This window comes from Chiloscyllium plagiosum, unplaced genomic scaffold (genome assembly GCF_037043375.1).
Source record: "Chiloscyllium plagiosum isolate Xiang-an unplaced genomic scaffold, Cpla_swu_hap1 HiC_scaffold_7, whole genome shotgun sequence".
Classification (NCBI taxonomy): Eukaryota; Metazoa; Chordata; class Chondrichthyes; order Orectolobiformes; family Hemiscylliidae; genus Chiloscyllium; species Chiloscyllium plagiosum.
In genome coordinates this window covers 73,262,146-73,280,441 of record NW_028270145.1, presented here as the reverse complement: position 1 = coordinate 73,280,441, position 18,296 = coordinate 73,262,146, and the positions used below count along the sequence as shown (strand labels likewise).

Sequence of the window (18,296 nt, the reverse complement as noted above, 5' to 3'; positions counted from 1 at the left end):
ATAGAAGGTTATGGCTAAGGATGTGTTTAAGTGCTGCACCTGGAATATTAAAGGGATTCATTCACCAGTCAAGCGGAAGAAGGTACTTTCCAGACTTAAAAGGGAGTGGGTGGATGTTGCCTTATTTCAAGAAACACACCTGGATGATGCAGAGCATTTGCAGCTGCAACAGAATGGGTATGACTGGGTTTATTTTTCATCTTTCAAAATGAAGAGTAGAGGGTGGCCATTTTAGTTAGAAAGAATCTCCCATTTAAGTTGATGGAGTGTATTAAAGACACACACGGGAGATTTGTAATCCTTAAAGCTTTGATGCGTGGAGAAGACTACGGGATCTTAAATGTTTACTGTCCCCTGGCCCACCCCCTTAAGTTATTGACAGACATACTTTCTAGACTGGTTAACCTTGCATCTCAGCATATTATCGTAGAAGGGAATTTCAACTGTCTAATAGACCCCACTGCAGACAGATTGCCGAAAGGGCCTCCGCTATCATCTTTGCGATCTAAACAATTAAGGGGTTTGTGTGCTGAATTGGGGTTGGTAGATGTTTGGAGGCACCTTCACCCTACTGGCAGGGACTTCACATTCTTTCGAACCCACATAAATGCCATACCAGGATTGCTCTTTTTCTGACACCTGCAGCATATCTGGGCTCAGTGGCATCATGTACAATTGGCACACTCACTGTTTCCGATCATGCCCCATTGTATTTAATGGTTATGAGTAAGGATACGGTGGTAGGCTCGAGGCACTGGCAACTGGACCATTTCATCCTCAAGGATAGCAAGTTTATCGAATTTTTTTCTACTGAGTTCAGGGCTTTTTTAGATATTAATTCAGGCTCAGTCAGTAGCCCATCAATACTTTGGGAAACAGCTAAAGCCTCTGCGAAGGGGTTAGCTATTTCCTATTCAGCCAGTAAGAAGCAACAGACAGGGGGGCAGCAATGCTTGCACGAGACACATATGAAAGTAAATGAAAAGGCATAGTTTTGCAGGCTTTCGCTGGGTAAACTGCAGAGGACCACAGCGCTTTGGCCTACACTGAACTCCATGCTCACACAAACAGCCAAAAGGGAGCTTACATTTGCAAGTCCAGGGCTGTTTGAGCATGGGGATAAACCGGGCCAGTACCTAGCATATCTTGCCAGGAAAAGGAGTGCTCCCTAAGTCATTACCTCGATCACAGAGGCTACTGGAAATTACCCTGCGATTGTAAAAGAATTAATGCAGCATTTTGGAAGTTTTGCTCTGAAGTATTCCGATCTGAAAGCTGTGATGGTGAACAGGTTAGGATGGAGTCTTTTTTTTTTTAAGAACTTGGACCTTCCGGGAGTGACTCCTGAACAAGAGTCTTTCCTCAATGCCCCGTAGTCAGAGGAAGAGGTGCAGGAGGCTGTGAGGCTGCTCCAGAATGTAAAGGTGCCTGGTCATTACAGGCTACTTAGTGAGTTCTATAAAGAATTTATAAATATGTTGTCAGGGCTGATGCTTGTATGTTTAATGACTGACTGTCATAGTCGTGGCCTCCTCCCACCATCTTTGAGAGGCAAACAACTCTCTCGTTCTTAAAGGGTAAGACCCAAGAGGACTGTGCTTCCTATAGGCCCATTTCACTCCTGAATGTTAACTTCAAAATCATGTCTAAGACTCTGGCATTAAGGCTAGAAACTGTACTGCCCTCATCATTAAGGAAGATCAGACAGGGTTCATAAAAGGTCGCAGATCGACGGATAATGTCAGGAGGTTATCTAACGTGATCCAAGCATGTCAATAGCAATTGGTACAGAGATTCGTGATCTCCTTAGATGCTGAAAAGGCATTTAACAAGGTCAAGTGTCCATACTTTTTTTATACTTTAAAGTGGTTTGCCTGGGAGAGGCCTTCATCAGGTGGGTGGAGGTTTTGTATAGTGATCCTCTTGCCGTGGTCCTCACCAATGTTGTGCGATCAAGCAATTTCAATATTTGTAAGGGCAGTCAACATGGCTGGCCCTTATCACCGTTGCTTTTCACATTGCTTCCACTGGCGGTTCGATCACCAATGCATAGGGATCTCACTATAAGCCTTCGAGAAGTGGGGACGAAGTGACATAAGATTGTATTGTATGCGGATGACATTCTTGTCTTATCAAAGCCAGTAGTCTCCGTGCCACACCTGATACAATGCATCAATTTAGTTGGTAGCCTATCTGGCTATAAGATCAACTTTGTGAGATCAGAGGCCATACCTGGTGGTCTCCTGAGAGTGCGTGATTCTGAGGGCAGATCTCTGTTCCCCTTTAGATGTTCGCAAGAGGGTTTTCTCTATTTAGGTATTTTTATTACTCCCATGTTTGATCAGCCTTTTTAAACCAATTTTGTCCTTTTTATTCGACAGAATCAAACAGGACCTTTGTAGGTGGGAGGCGCTTCCGATCTCTTGGTTAGGTCTGGTAGCCCTCATTAAAATGAACACTCTGCTCCACCTGTTGTATCCTGTGTGAATGCTACCTCTGCTCTTTACTAAGCAAATATTTAGAAGACTGAGCACTGGTTCAGTTCTTTATCTGGTATCACAAGTGACCCCTAATTAAATTGACTAAATTGCAGTGACCTTACTGACTGGGAGGAGTGGGCCTCCCAGATATCAAAAACTATCAATTAAGCTTGTTGATATCTTACGTGAATGACTGGGCCCTGGGGGAATCCCTCGCTCACTTTGGTTGGACATCGAAGCATCTCGGGCAAGATGCCCCCTTATTAGCCTGCTGTTCTTAGACAAAATGAGGACAGTTAAGGAATATTTCCATAGCCCAATACTTAGCAACACATTCAAGGCGTAGAGGGCAATGCTTCAGGGTGAGGGCAATATTGTCAAAACATCATTTTTGACACCCATAGTTAGTATGCTGAGTTTTCAACCAGGAATGATGGATTTGGAGTTTAAACTATGGGCAGCTCGGGACATGTCTTGTCTGGGTGATTTATTCGAAGGGGGACATTGATGTCCTTTGGCTCAGTTATATAAATTGCTGAGAAGGGACCTTTTTTCATTTTTTTCAAATTAGAAATTTCATACAAAAAGAAACCACACTTTTCTTACTGATTCTTATAGGTCCAACATGGAGAAGAGGGTGTTGAGTGTTGAGGGTACGTTATCTGTTCTGCATTTATCATCTATTGGGTGAGGCTCCCTCGAATGAGAACCGAATGGCTCTAAGGTATGCGAGAGGGAGCTGGACATTGAGATCTCTTCTGAAACATGGGAGGATATCTGGGAAAATACAAGAAGGATCTTGATTTGTAACAGGACCCACGCCTTGCAATTGAGCATTCTTCCGTTTAGCCCTAGACCGCCTTGCAAAATTTAAAGCGGGAGCTTCTCCAATGTGTCCTAAAGTAAAGTGAGCGTGGGCACGCTCACTCATTGTCTTTGGTCCTGTCACAGACTGCAGGCATACTGGAACGCTGTGGTAGGTGAAATAGAGAAGGCCTTGGGGACTGAGGTGAAAATGGACCTGGTATCTCCTCTTCATGATTTTGTTAATTCATTTTTTTAGATGTACACAAAACAAGGCTTTTTAGTATCCTCACTTTTTGTGCCAGAAAGAACATTCTATTAGGTGGGTATTGGAAAATCCCTCTGGGCTGGCGTAAGCTGGTCATTGAACACATCCCCTTGGACTTCCTCATGAGTATGGTACACCATAAAACTGAGAATTTCTGGTAGCTCTTTTTGAACAAGCTGGGTACAGATTTGTCCACCATACTAATAAGAGTCTTTATATAGCCATGGATGGAAATGTGTTGCTGGAAAAGCGCAGCAGGTCAGGCAGCATCTAGGGAACAGGAGAATCGACGTTTCGGGCATTAGCCCTTCTTCAGGAATGGCAGTACTATGTAATGAATCTAGTATCCAGGAAGGAGAAACTACAAACATATTCATATGTATAAACTTATGCACTCGATGATTAAGGGCTATGGCTTTGTTTCGTTGCGTTGTCTTATTATTATTATAATATTATTAAGATTTCCTTTTTTTAGCTCAGTTATAAGTTATAATTTATCTATGTAATTAGTGGGTTTGTTTTTTAACATTGGTTTGAATTGTTTGATTTTGTATCTGTTGTAATATTCAAAAACATTTTTTTTTCCTTTTTTTACAAGAAAATAATAATTTTGGACCATAATTACTGCCCTGTAAATACTGATTATGCTGCTGCAATCATATCTCCTTTGAGTCATTTTTTGTTTTTTGTTTATTTGCTTATTCCATTGTCCTATCACTTAATATATGCTTTCAATGTGGGGAGGTGATGACCTGGAGTTATTGTTGCTGGACTGTTAATCTCCAGACCGAGGTAACAACCCAGGGACTCGGGTTCAAATCCTGTCTTGGCAGATGGTGAAATTTGAATTCAATAAACTTCTGGAATTAAGAGTCTCTAAAGATGACCATTGTCAATTGTTGGAAAACCCTATCTGATTCATTAATGTCCTTTTTAAGGAAGGAAACTGCTATCCTTATTGGGTCTGGCCTACATGGGACTCCAGAACCATAGCAATGTGGTTGGTTCTTAACTGCCTGATAGGCAATAAATGCTGGCCTAACCAATGACTCCCACATCCCTTCGATGAATTAAAAAAAACTGGAACAGACCTATTCTTGCCAGTCTACTTGCTTAAAACCTTCTTATGTCTCCTCCTTACAGCTCTCATGGAAGATCATCAACCTGAATAGTTCATTCTTTTTCTGCCTCCACAGAAACTAATCGGCTGAGTATTTCTAGCGTGTTTTGTATTATTTCATATTTACAACATCCTCAGTATTTTAATTTTGAGCTAATGTATATTGTGACTGATTGTGACAACAAATGGTGGTAGAACCAGTTAGGCCACATTTTTGAAAAAGCTACAGTCGCCGCTTCTCCTATGAAGCAATTGTAATGAGAGATTTCTACACCTTTAGCAGAAGAGAAAAATAAACATTGACTGAAATTTAGTGCACCATCATTGCATTCTACATCAAACAAAGCTTAAGATTCAGTATTGTAGAAAACAAAAGTTACTATCAGCACAAAATATGTTTAACACTACAGTTTTTAATATAAATCCTTACTTAAGTTTTACTGAGATGTCTGTTTTATAAACACAGCCTGGGAAACACCCAATCTATTAATGAGACCTGCCTAAACATTCGCTCCAAACCCAGAACATATTTAAAGTCTTGAGGGAAAAAAATAGGCTCATAGCCTCAACATCAACTCCAAGGAAGTAATACGTGGGAGGGTGAAAGACCAGTGCATCATTTCAACATCACTTTCACTATAAAGCCCAGAGTCAGTGCCATTGGGCTCATCAGTCTGACATCGAGTTGTCAGTAACATCACTGTTTGGTGTTTTCAATTCCATTGCACCTCTTTGACTAGGGTTAATCCTATAAAGTGTATACACATGAAATGATCATTCTTCAATGACTGGCACTAAGTCCTCAGATCCTTGCATAATTTCCTTCCAAAGTCCAGTCCTTCCTGCTGATCAAAGTTCCCAGCTTTTCAGATAAAACTGAAAGGATTGTAAACCAGAAGTTTATTTTGTGCACACAACTGTTGAAATCTAGTTAACTCTCAAATCAACACAATAATGTTCTTTTCTGCAGAGCTCGTAGTGTGTTCTGCTGAGCATTTGCTTTCTCTGGGATCTAAGATTAAAATTGTCAATAATGTTTTTCAGAAGACTGTGGGAGACACAAACATTGTTTACTTGGAGGGCAAATAACCAAAGACATTTTATTAAAAAGCTAAGCCTAATTGTCTGGAACAAAAACAGAAATTGCTGGAAAAGCTCAACAGGTCTGGCAGCATCTGTGCAGAGACATCAGAGTTAACATTTTTGGTCGAGTGACCCTTCCTTGGGTCACTGAACCAGAAATATTAATTCTGATTTCTGTCCACAGATGCTGCCAAGTCCTGCTGAGCTTTTTCCAGAATTTTCTGTTCTTGTTTCTGATTTACAGTACCCACTGTTTTTATCTAATTGGAGATTGGAAAACCCTATATTTGTTCTAATACAGAATCACATACTGCAAATGCTGGAAATCTGACATAACAATAAAAATTGCTGGGAATGCACAACAAGCAGGCAGTAAATGGGGAGAGAGAAATAGATTTAACATTTCCAATTAAGATGGCTTTCTCAGAATGAACGATTCTCAGGTTGTCACTCAGGCTTTGTGTCCAATCCATTTGGCAAACCTGAATTTAATATAGAATGTTTGTCTTTCAGCTATGTAGGAGACTGTGAAATTAATGTGGAGGTGAAGAAAGTATGTAAAGCTGGACTGAAGGGAATGCAGGTATGTGGGATATTTTGAAATTGTTTCTTTGTTCTAAACAACTTCATAAATTGCCTATTATGATTTTATCTCTGATCCAGAATTTAAAACTCAACTACGATGTTCAATCAGGAAATCTGTGACCCTTGGCATGAGTACTTATAACAAATAATGGCAGCACCAAGGCTCCGTGGTTACAACTGCTGCCCACAGTGCCACAGATCTTGGTTTGATTCTGCCCTCAAGTGACTCTGTGTGGAGTTTGCCCATTCTTCCCACATCTGCGCGGGTTTCCTCTGGGTGCTCCGGTTTCCTCCTACAGTCCAAAGATGTTTAGGTAAAGTGGATGGCCATGCCAAATTGTCCAGAGATGTGCAGGGTTACAGAGATAGGTAGGAGTCTGGATCAAGGTGGGATGCTCTTCAAAGAGTCGATAGGCTAAATGGTAAGCTTCTACACTGAATTACGTAAAGGAGGTTTTATTCCTCAATGCTGCCGGATTTGCTGAGCTTTTCCAACAACTTCTGATTTTGTTATTCCCCACAATGTTAATCTCTGAAAAGATGTTGCTATTTTAACTATGTATAATTGGTAATCTATCCTTATGCCCCTTTTTTTTCCTTTTTCTATTTCAATTTTACTTTTCATATAAGGCCCAGTCATGAAAGGGCAGAGACATTGTCTTTGTTCTCTTAATCTACTTTTTAAATAGTCTCTAGAGAATACACCAAATGGCAATGGTTACTCATTATCTAACTCTTTGACTTTCTGATATATCTGCCTTATGCCATTGTTCCTGCGCAAAATTATCACAACCTGGCAATTACAAACATTTTTGGTAAATTTGCACATTTCTAATTTAAACAGGCAAAAGTAAGGATAGTGCATGTGTTAATATTAGGTGAGTAACTTCAGGAATTGGATAACTGTTGGTATCTGCTGTTGGCAATTGCAAAATAATTATACTTCCTTGTACAATCTTTGTAACCTTGAATGATTTGAATGTGCAGGGCAATGCATTGAAATTACCATTCGTTTGTGAAATTCTTTAATCTTATGTTCCACTCGCATCAGTTTTAAATTGTGATTTGATTTGTTTGCCTATCTCATCAAAACTTATTGATGTTAACAATTAGAAAGTGCTTTGGTCCTTTAAAGCTGGTATTTGGTAATGATTATGGTATATGTTTGTACTACAGCTACACGGTACACTCCGAGTGATCCTGGAGCCTTTATCTAATCAGATGCCCCTGGTTGGAGCTGTGACTTTATTCTTCATTCGCCGACCAGTGAGTCTTTTTTTCATTTTATTGCATTGTTTTACATTTCAAGTTTTTTCTAATAGTAGCTCCAACCACAAAGCACTCTTGCTCATTAAAGTGGTGTTATGAGGCTCTAAGGCTCAGATTCCCAACACATTGGGCTCTTCAGTGAGGTGAAAATAAAGTGATTAGATATCTTAGGTCCTATCCACAAACATGACATTTTCTCTTTCTCTAATGCTGGGCAAGTTTCATGTAAGTATGGTCTGCGGACGAAGCTGGCCTTTTAAATCATCAGTACGCTCCTTCCTCACCTCTTTTGACATCTCTTCTAATGTGCAACACAGAGTTAGATTTTGCCAAGCCAGATATGAGCATCAGATTTGTTTTGGTAGCCAGGGTACCCTTTTGGAGAGGTAAGGTACCACCTTGAATATGGTCCTGGAACACATTTGGACCAAGGCCAGGAGAGATCATAGGCCCTTCAGGATTGTTAAGTAGGTATCAAATGTAGGTAAAAAGTGGATAAACCCATTACTGTAAAACTGCTTGGACTTTTCAATAGAGTGTAAAAACCATTTGTCAGAGGGATCTGTCTTATCTATAAAGGCATTTAAAATTCTTCCCTTTAATACTTTATAAAAACAAAACTCCAGATTTTTTTTCTAAAGTTGTTGTTTGCTATTTCATTTGTCTCTTGACATAAAGTTAAGGACTTACATTACTGGATTGTTGCTACATGACTGATTTCACAATGATCCTTTACCACATTGGGGCACATTTCATATCATTGGACAGTTAACAAGCAGTTATTGAATCTTTACTATAGAAGCATGAATTCCAATGCTTTTGCAACTGAATGAAATATTTAATGTTTTATGGCTTTATTTAGTTGAAGAAAGTGTTTATCCCAATATAAAGTCTCCAATTGATAGATAGAGCTGTTATTTCAACATTGCACAGGTCTTGAGGTCCACCTATGGTGGATGGTAGGTATAAGGTAAAAGGACAGTGGAGGTGAGCATTTAGAATCATGGAATCGCTGCATTGTGGAAGCAGACTTTCAGCCCATTGAGTCTCTGAAGAGCATCCCACCAGACCCATATCACTACCCTATCCCTGTAACCTTGCATTTCCTATGGCTAATTCACTTAGCTAGCATCTCCCTGGTCACTATGGTCAATTTACATTGGCCATATTTGGTATGGGTATATAAGGTGCTATGAAGGGTGGATAAAAGTACATAGAAACATAGACAACAGGAGCAGGATGAGGCCACTTGGCCCTTTGAGTTTGCTCTACCTTTCGATCGCTTGTCATTAGTTCATAAAGGGCAGTGGGAGAAGGTATAGGAGCGTGCTTTAGTATGAGGTTAATGGGGTGGCTAGTGGTAATTTATGTAGATGTTAATGAGGGGTAAGGGTCGGGGAGCAGGAGGCAGAGGATATTTCATGGTTTATGCTTTGTTTCTAAGTTTTTTGGCAGATCCCCAAGGCAGGCCTACACCTCCGCTTCTAATGTAGCCTGCCCTTACGATTTAAAATGGTAGCCAGTTTTAAAAGTTCAGGTATGCAGCTGGATATTGTCCCATCTCTGTGCTCCTGACATGGGAGTGAATACATCTGGGACTAAGGGAAATTATTTATTTAATACCAAGATTCTTATTTTGTGGATGCAAATCCTCAAAAGCCAAGCATTAGCTGCATTTATTAAGTTAAATGTGATTTAATCCCTCCCCCTGTCTGTACAGGGGACACTCCTTGGGGCCAAGTGCTGGAAAATGGGATTTAAATAGTTAGGTGCTAGTTTTTGACTGGCACAGACTCGATGGGCCCAAGGGCCCTTTGTTGTGCTGTAGGTATCTCTAATGTGCAGCATTATTTGCCTCAACAAAGTGCATAAGGAGTTTGCATTGAGTTCATAACAGTGGGGGCTGGCTTCATAGGAGTCCAGGCTTGTTCTGAACATGTTTAACAAGGACCATTCTTGTCATGGTAGTTCAAAACATGTCATCAAACAGATGCAATTTACAGAAAAAGCAGGTTAGAACTCCTGTATATCCCATTCCTTGATCCAGTGGACATTTACTGGCAGACTTTTGCTCAGCAATGCTGTTCCATATGAGCACATGATGAAAGATGAGCTGTAGGATGGATTTATCAGATCCTGATGGAGTGATAAGTGAGGTGTGGCACAGGTGGTTTCAACCAGCTGTGGGTTGTTGGTGGATGTGAGGAGGAATGATGTTTGCAAGGACAAGAAGCTGAAGGAGAGGGATTGAGCAGAAGATTCCATTTATGGTACACATCATTACATTCACTTGAAAGTCAACAAGGTGCATGTGTTTTGACCTTTGCCAAGCTGATGCAAAGTATATTAGGCAAGTGCTGGGGTTGAAAGTGTTGTAGCAGCAACATCACACGTAGATTCAGTAAGTTTGAAGTCAGTTGTTTCTAGTTTTCATCCTTTTGCTGCTCCCTTCAGAAGGTCACAGATCAACAAAGTCCAATCCAGAAGTTTTCCCAAGTATGCTGTGTTGGGATCACACTTTACTCCCTAACCATCCATGTAAATGTACTATTCATTTGTTGGCATTTGCATTTTGGAGATGGAATATACTGGTTATAGATTTTGAGGATTCAGTGTGAGATACTAATTGTGCAGAGGTCCATCAAATTTGTAACCTCTTTATTAAGGATCTGGTGCAGGGTGTCAAAGGATGGAGATTTGAGGGCACAACTGATGTCATCAGCATAAATCAATTTACAGAGTGTGAATGATGGCAACTTATTTGTTTACATATTGACCGGTGTTTGGTGCTGACACTGTACTCCATGGTAGTCAATTGGCCTGTCTTTTGCAAGCATCTCCCTTGCCTGAGGTGGATTCTAACTGGTGTAGGAATGCTTTAAACTGAGGTAATCTGTGGCATCTCTTGCAGAAGAATAACATTTTTGTTTCCCAAAGTACAAGATAACCAAGTAAAAGGTAAAAGCTGTGATGGTAGGGGAACTTGGCAGCAATAATATCACTCAATATCAAGAGGAGATGGCTAGATTCCATTGTAGGAAATAGTCATTGCCTGGCATTGTGTGACACAGATTGTTACTCAAGACCATAAGGTAGAGAAACAGAATTAGGCCATTCAACCCATTGCGTCTGCTCCACCATTCAAAGATAGCTGATACATTTCTCAAACCTAGTTTCCTGTCTTCTCCCTGTAATCCTTGATCCCCTTACTAATCAAGAACCTATCTCTCTCTGTTTTAAACACACTCAATGACTTGGCCTCCACAGCCATTTGTCGCAACGAGTTTCACAGATTCATCACTCTCTGGCTGAAAAAAATACCTCTTATCTCATCTTGCCATGTATCAGCCCAAGCCTGAATATTGTTCCGATCATGCCACATGCAGGCAATGTGCTTCAGATATATTTCATACTAATTTTCCAAAAATGCCTGTCTTTTTGCTGGGAGCCATCCAATTTTACTCTTAGCGCTTTCATTTAATATTCATGACAGACCCAGTAATATTGGCCTTTCCATGGAGAGCCCATCTGAGGGAAATTGAGGGGGTGGGATCATAGGAAACCCTACAGTACAGCAAAAGGCCAAGTTAGCCTTTTTTTTGTTGCTTAATCATGTGACTCATTGCCATTCCAAATCTTGTATGCTTCAGGGCATCGTGCCAACAAATGTTAAGAGTTTTCAGTCAGTAAGGACTGCAGATGCTGGAAGTCAGAGTCAATAAAATGTGGAGCTGGAAAGGCACAGCAGGTCACACACACACAAGCAGGAAAGTTGATGTTTTGGGTCTGGACTGGGGAGGGGAGAGGGAGAAGGTTGGGGCTGGAATGGTGATAGCTAGATGCAGGTAAGGGGGTATTGTGATTGGTCAGTGGGAAGGGTGGAGCAGATAGGTCAGGTCAAGGAGTTAGGGAGAAGAGGAAGGGTTGGACATGTGATGAGATTGGGGGTGCTAGATTTTGAAGCTGGTGAACTCTTCCCTGATGAAGGGCTTAGGCCTGAAACATTGATTCTCCTGCTCCTCGGATGCTACCTGACCTGTGCTTTTCCAGCACCACACTCTCGACTTTAACTATCTTTGGCTGCTTCAATAACTTGTCTTTCGTTGTAATTGGGAATGTTTGCCTTCAAATTTTTTTTTTTAAAATGCAATTGTGTTGTTGATGGATTTGAGTTGGAGACAGAGATTTATATAATTCAGCAAAGTAAACCCTAAAGAGAGCAGGACATTTTCATTTCCTTATCAAAATCATTGATAAAATAGATAATTTTACATGAAAAATGGGAGTGCTAAATTAATTATCTGCCTATAAGTTTTGTATTAAAAAGGTTCCTATTTTTGTATGTTTTCATCACCTCATGACTCATTGCAAAAATACAATTTTTTTTATCCCAGTTTGTGTCCCTTGCTGCATTTCTCCATATTCCAGCCTTGGCTTTCATATATCAGAAACATTCTTTGCTTGACAGTTGCAGATCTGGTCGGACTGCTGACTATCTTGGCCCCAGTTTCTGCAACTTCCTCCTAAAATCCCATCTGGCTCTGTTTTATTTTTCTCTCTTCACCTTTTTGAAAACTATCTTGCAATACATCCCTTTGATCAAATTTTTATTCTCCTTTCCATCTCTCGCCAAATTGTTTGGCAGTTTGCCCTTTTCATTTTTCCTTCTGTCCCGGCTGTTTTTCTGCTGAAGGTTATGTAAGTGCATAATGTTTTTATTGTTGTCCTAGTCAATTTAATTAAGTGATTGTTATTGAAATAACTCCTCAGAGCTTAGTGTCCCATCACCAATTTGCTCTGTTTTTATGCATGCATAGTACTTGATACTGGTCCAACTTTCTCAGAACCAGCTATGAGTGAATAGAACCTGGCTTGGAGAGGGTGGACGCTAGGAAATTGTTTCCGTTAAGCGAGGAGACGAGGACCCGTGGACACAGCCTTAGAATTAGAGGGAGTAAATTCAGAACAGAAATGCGGAGACATTTCTTCAGCCAGAGAGTGGTGGGCCTGTGGAATTCATTGCCATAGAGTGCAGTGGAGGCTGGGACGCTAAATGTCTTCAAGGCAGAAATTGATAAATTCTTGATGTCACAAGGAATTAAGGACTACAGGGAGAATGCGGGTAAGTGGAGTTGAAATGCCCATCAGCCATGATTGAATGGCGGAGTGGACTCGATGGGCCGAATGGCCTTACGTCCGCTCCTATGTCTTATGGTCTTATAGAACCTCTGATGATCCTGTTTATATTTATCAGTCAGGCCTTCCTGAAGAAGGGCTCATGCCCGAAACATCGATTCTCATGCTCCTTGGATGCTGCCTGACCTGCTGCGCTTTTCCAGCAACACATTTTCAGCTCTGATCTCCAGCATCTGCAGTCCTCACTTTTTCCCTTCCTGATTGAACCAGGTTAATAGCCCCAATCAGGGAGTTCATTTTCTTTGAGGTCTACCAGGCTGAAAAGCTGAGGGACTTGAGACTGTTTTCGTTAGAGAGAAGAAGGTTGTGAGATGACTTAATAGAGACATATAAGATAATCAGAGGGTTAGATAGGGTGGACAGGGAGAGCCTTTTTCTAAGTATGGTGACGGCGAGCACGAGGGGGCATAGCTTTAAATTGAAGGGTGATAGATATAGGACAGATGTCAGAGATAGATAGTTTCTTTACTCCGAGTAGTAAGGGTATGGAATGCTTTGCCTGCACAGGTAGTAGATTTGCCAACTTTAAGTACATTTAAGTCGTCATTGGACAAGCATATGGACGTACATGGAATAGTGCAGGTTAGATGGGCTTCAGATTGGTATGACAGGTTGGCGCAACATCGAGGGCCAAAGGGCCTGTACTGCGCTGTAATGTTCTATATTCTATACCCTCATTACAGTTATTGCTGTAATTTTTCTATCAAGTCATAATTTTTCCCTCCACTTATTTCCTGTGATAGCTTTGAAGTGAATTTAGATCGTATTTCTGCAGATTGTAGCAAGATGTGCATGTTTATTTGATAAAATGTATGGACTGTAAGTAGTTTATGAAGGATTTCAAAATAGTGAAAGTTCTTTAATAACTGAGAAAGGAGAGTGAGGAAGGGGCCATCAAAGGGAACAATTTGAGTCAGTAAGGCTGTTGTCCTGAGTCCTGAAGTCCTTCATTAACTCCAAGGTTTCTATCTGTTCCATCCCTGATTTGCATTTGAAGGAAAAAGCATTGAAAGCATTTGGCCACAGGGAAACCAATCTAGAACAAGCAATTCATGAAGTCCCTCAGAACCAAGAAGGTGAAATGGTCTTGGAGCATTCCTTCCAAACTTTGCAATGAACTTGAGGCAACCTTAATAGCAGCCTAAAAACAACCAAATTTGTTGGTACAAAATCAGAAGTTGCTGGAAAAGCTCAACAAGTCTGGCAGCACCTGTGAAGAGAAATCTGAGTTAACGTTGCAGGTCCGGTGACCTGTCCTCAGAAGCTCCTGGGGAAGAATCACGAGACCTGAAACGTTAATGCTGATTTCTCTTCACAGTGACCTGTTGAGCTTTTCCAACAACTTCTGCTTTTGTTTTCGATTTACAGCATCCACAGTTCTTTTGGTTCAAATTTGCTGATAATTTGGAAGCTTGATGTCCAGCAGGTGAATTAGCTCTCAGGTTTCTATCTGTTCCATCCCTGATTTGCATCTGAAGGAAAAATCACTGAAAACATTTGACCACTGGAAAAACAACCCAGAACAAGCAATTCATGACGTCCTTCAGAACCTACCAAATATACAATTCAAATATCTCTAACCTTGCTGATCTCCACAGATGCAGATTTTGATGACAAAAAGGAGGAAGCACAACCTCTGACCTGACACCAGCATCACTAACAAAGATCTGTTGAGTGCTCTGACATTAAAGTCTCCAAGTCTTCTATCCCCTTCCGAAAGCTATGGTATATGTTCAAAATTCTTTCCATGCAAACAGTCACACCTTTTTCAAGAATAGAAAGCCAAGGACAGATCAGCATGGGATTGTAGCCACGCAGCATCAACTCATCACGTTTTAAATGAATGACTGTGTCCTACAAAACTTTGCTCCATGTTTCGAATCAATCAACTTAGCAACTCCGAGCACCATGACTTGTCTGGCTAACTAGACCTTTGGCATTTTGTAGTTTAATGTCCTACTCGAGAAGCAAACTGTAACCACCTTTAAAACCACACCATTTTCTTTCATGAAAATTATTAATATTCTAGCCTGAAAATGTTTAAAGTGGAAATTGAATATCATTGTACAGAGAAAAAAGTTCCTCTCAACAAACCCATTGCTTGTTTTGCTGCTTCTGATGTTGTTAATTTCTCTTCAGGTTCTGGAAATCAACTGGACAGGGCTGACCAACCTATTGGATATTCCTGGTTTCAAGTTAGTATTTCACATTGTCTAACCTTTTTCATGGATCAGGAAGTGGAAATTGATTTAGAGATTGACATTACAATGAAATAAAAGAATAATGCATAATTGAGTAATGCTGGGGATATCTTCAACTGTTCATTAACTTCATCCAAACATGTGTGCTTAAAATGTAGCTGCATCCATTATTTTACTGAAATTTTTGACCAAAGGAAAGTATATCTTGTCTTTTGATTCACAAGCCTACTTCAAGAAGTGAATCCAACTTCATTACTCCTTGTCCTAAGCAAGAAACTTGTAAATTGGGAATTTTTCAATAGTTCAATAGCAAACTTGAAAGGGATTCCAAAGTAGCAATTAGTTTGTTAAATAGTTAACTAACCTCCAAACCCTGTCAATTTCATAATCTGTACATGATTGGCTTGATGTATCAATGTTAACTGAATTGCATTCTTTGTAATTTTCTCCTGCATCCTTGTTCTGTTTAATTTATAAAATGGAGGAAAATGTTGCAAGTAGTAAAACTGTGTCATGTCACTTCCAGAAATTGTGAAGTTTGTTCGCTGAGCAAATTAAAATTAAACAACTTCCCAATTCTTGACTTCAAAAAGTGCTACTAATCGAAAGAGTGCCCTACAGTTTGTCATCTCCTTTAATGAGCTGCATAGAGTGCTGTGCCAACATAATCCCTTCCATAAACAAATGTGCATCAGTGTATAATTGGCAGGAGACAGTTTTGTTTTTCAAATGTTTCAATCAGCGTGCATGAAACTATCGTAATTTAGGTTCTTTTATGAAAACACTTTAAAATATGCTTTTGATGGTCATTAGTAACTTTTTTTATCATATTCTTCTAATATTTAAATGTATTCATTGCCACTCTGAGCCTAGGTAAATGGAATTCAGTTGTTAACACATTCTTTGAACAACAATAAATCTAACATTTTTCGTGGTTTTATGATAAGAATGAATGACAAATGAGACTTTAGTTGAGACAAGTATGACACTTCTGGATTAAATCAAAGCCACATTATTTAAGATGTGAGATTCAATCTGCAGTGTGTACAGTAAATTTGTATTCTATATAATCTTCACAAACTTGTTTATGATTTAGCTATATGTGGTATATAAAGAAAATATTCCCTCAGGTTAGTACTTCAGTATATTTAATTAATCACTGTGGGAGGCATCCCATCCTGATAAGCTGGATATGTGGTGATGAATTCTTCATCTGACCTGCTCATCTAAACACTTGCCGTGTCTTATTGTTTTTCCCATTTTAAATAAATCCATTTAAGTTTGGTATTTTTGTGGTAGGAGAATTGATGCTTCTATTTCTGATGGGATATTAAAAGAACTAGTTTAAAATGGAAGCTCATCCTCCTTAGTAGATATGGAAATGGAGGCCAGGAGGCAGGATTGCATTTGGAAAAAAGTCCAGGTTGATTTTATTTTTGGAAGTTAGCTGGAGACTAGAATTTTGCTTTGCTTTGGGCTGAATTTTGGTGTTAGCTAAACTTAAGATCTGAGATCTTGGAGTACAAGTCCTGCAATAAGTTTTAATTGAATAGTTCCTCCATATAAGGAGTGAAATTGAGCAACTCCACCAGTGTAAAAAAAAAGTGCTCAATTAGAATCAACATTCTATTTATCACCAGATCTTTATAAAGATTTATGTTTTAATTCTATAGACTTGGTATGCTTACGCAAACCCTTGTTTGAGCTGTGAACATTACCTGCATTCTGAGAGAGGAAAGTGAAGCTGAACTTACTTTGTACATTTTGGGTATTATTCCAGTCGTTTGAATAAATATCACTTGCCACTACAGTTTACTTGTTTAGATAACTGAAACAAGTCAGATATCTCCAGCACAGTAACTTGAGCTGGATGCCTAAGAAATTGGAGCACATTCTTTTTCATGTGAGTCAGAATTAACTCCAATGGAATACTTCATTTTGCATGTCAGTTAATACTTAGTCCTGGATTGTCATCTTCAAGGCAAGCAGCAGAAGCTAGGAAAATTCCTGGCTTTGTGAATCCACCACAGGAGAAAGTGATAGTGAAGTCAGGATCTAGATTGCCAGGGACATGGCTCAGGTTCAGGCTGCAGTCAGGTTAGTCCATCCAGGAAAGCAGTCAAAGCATCCAACTAGGTGTCAAGGCATGTTGTTCAAAATGTGTACCTCTGCTTCATGGGACTCCATCTCAGGAAAGGCCCTCAGTCTCCTGTACCCCATTTACCTCCCAAACAGTGCCCATGTGCCACCCAGGAAGCCTCATATCTGTGAACCTTTTTTGCATGCTGTCTATGCTAGCTACGCCTCTCAACCTGCACCTGTAATATTCCCCAAATCAAGCTGTGGCACTTCCATGTCCATTGTCTCCCATTCACTGGAGAGAATCAATAAACCTTCTAGTGATAATAGAATACATAAAAATAGAAACATAATTTATAACTTAATATAATTTTATCGCTTTTTAAAAAAAATTCTTTGTACTACAGGATAATAAAAGTGCACCTAGGGCAATCACTCTAAACCTCTTCTGTAAGTAGAAACTGCAACTGCAATGTTTATCATCCAACTATTGCTGAAAGTGCCTTAAGTAAAAGTTTTAACAGATAACAAGGTTACAAGTTTTATAGACCTCCTAAAAAACATTTCAAGAAAGTAGCCCAGACCCTAACTTTGCTAGTTATTTTAAGCAGGTTTAAAATGGATATTTCAGGAGTGATGCAACTGGCCCAGCCACACTCTGTTTTAAACAAAACAGAATTTATTGGCAAGATTACCGAATAAAGTACAAACAAAAAAGAACAGAATATAGAATAACATAACCTATCCGAAAACCTAACAACCTATCCCAACTTAATGATGCTGTTCCAAATACTTGCAACGATCCCCATAAACACCCCTTGGCAAAAAAGGTAAAATCAAACACAGTATCTTACAGGAGAGATGTCAGAGAGAGGGAGGATCAGCATGGACCTGCTTCTTTGGGTCCGGCAGCTTCACAATGACTGCTTGCTAAAACAAAACCAGAGAAAAGCTGAGCTGGCAGAACTGGTGGGGTGATTTCTGGAAGCTCTTTTGGAAGGTTCCTTGTGTCTATTTTAAGGACAGATTAGCTTTCTTTACAAAGTCTGAATTTATACCTATCCATTTGTGACAAATACAATTTATAAAAGCTTGTAAAGGGTGAACAATTTATTCTGAATGCATCGGCAGTTCCGTGAGCACTGCCAACTAGCACAGTGTCTTTTAACTAGCTACAAAAGATTTGAGTAACTCAAATGTAAGTTTGGCTA

The 18,296-nt window shown here is 39.8% G+C and overlaps 1 protein-coding gene across 1 annotated transcript in view; it reads left to right on the top strand.

The window, feature by feature from the left end:
* The window catches only part of LOC122551676 (extended synaptotagmin-3-like), a 142,424-nt gene that overhangs the window by 71,864 nt on the left and 52,264 nt on the right, over nt 1-18,296 (top strand). The window contains exons 5-7 of the mRNA XM_043693985.2: nt 6,269-6,338; nt 7,517-7,606; nt 14,945-15,000. Coding sequence (XP_043549920.2) covers nt 6,269-6,338; nt 7,517-7,606; nt 14,945-15,000 — 216 coding nt within the window. The remainder of the gene's footprint in view (nt 1-6,268; nt 6,339-7,516; nt 7,607-14,944; nt 15,001-18,296) is intronic.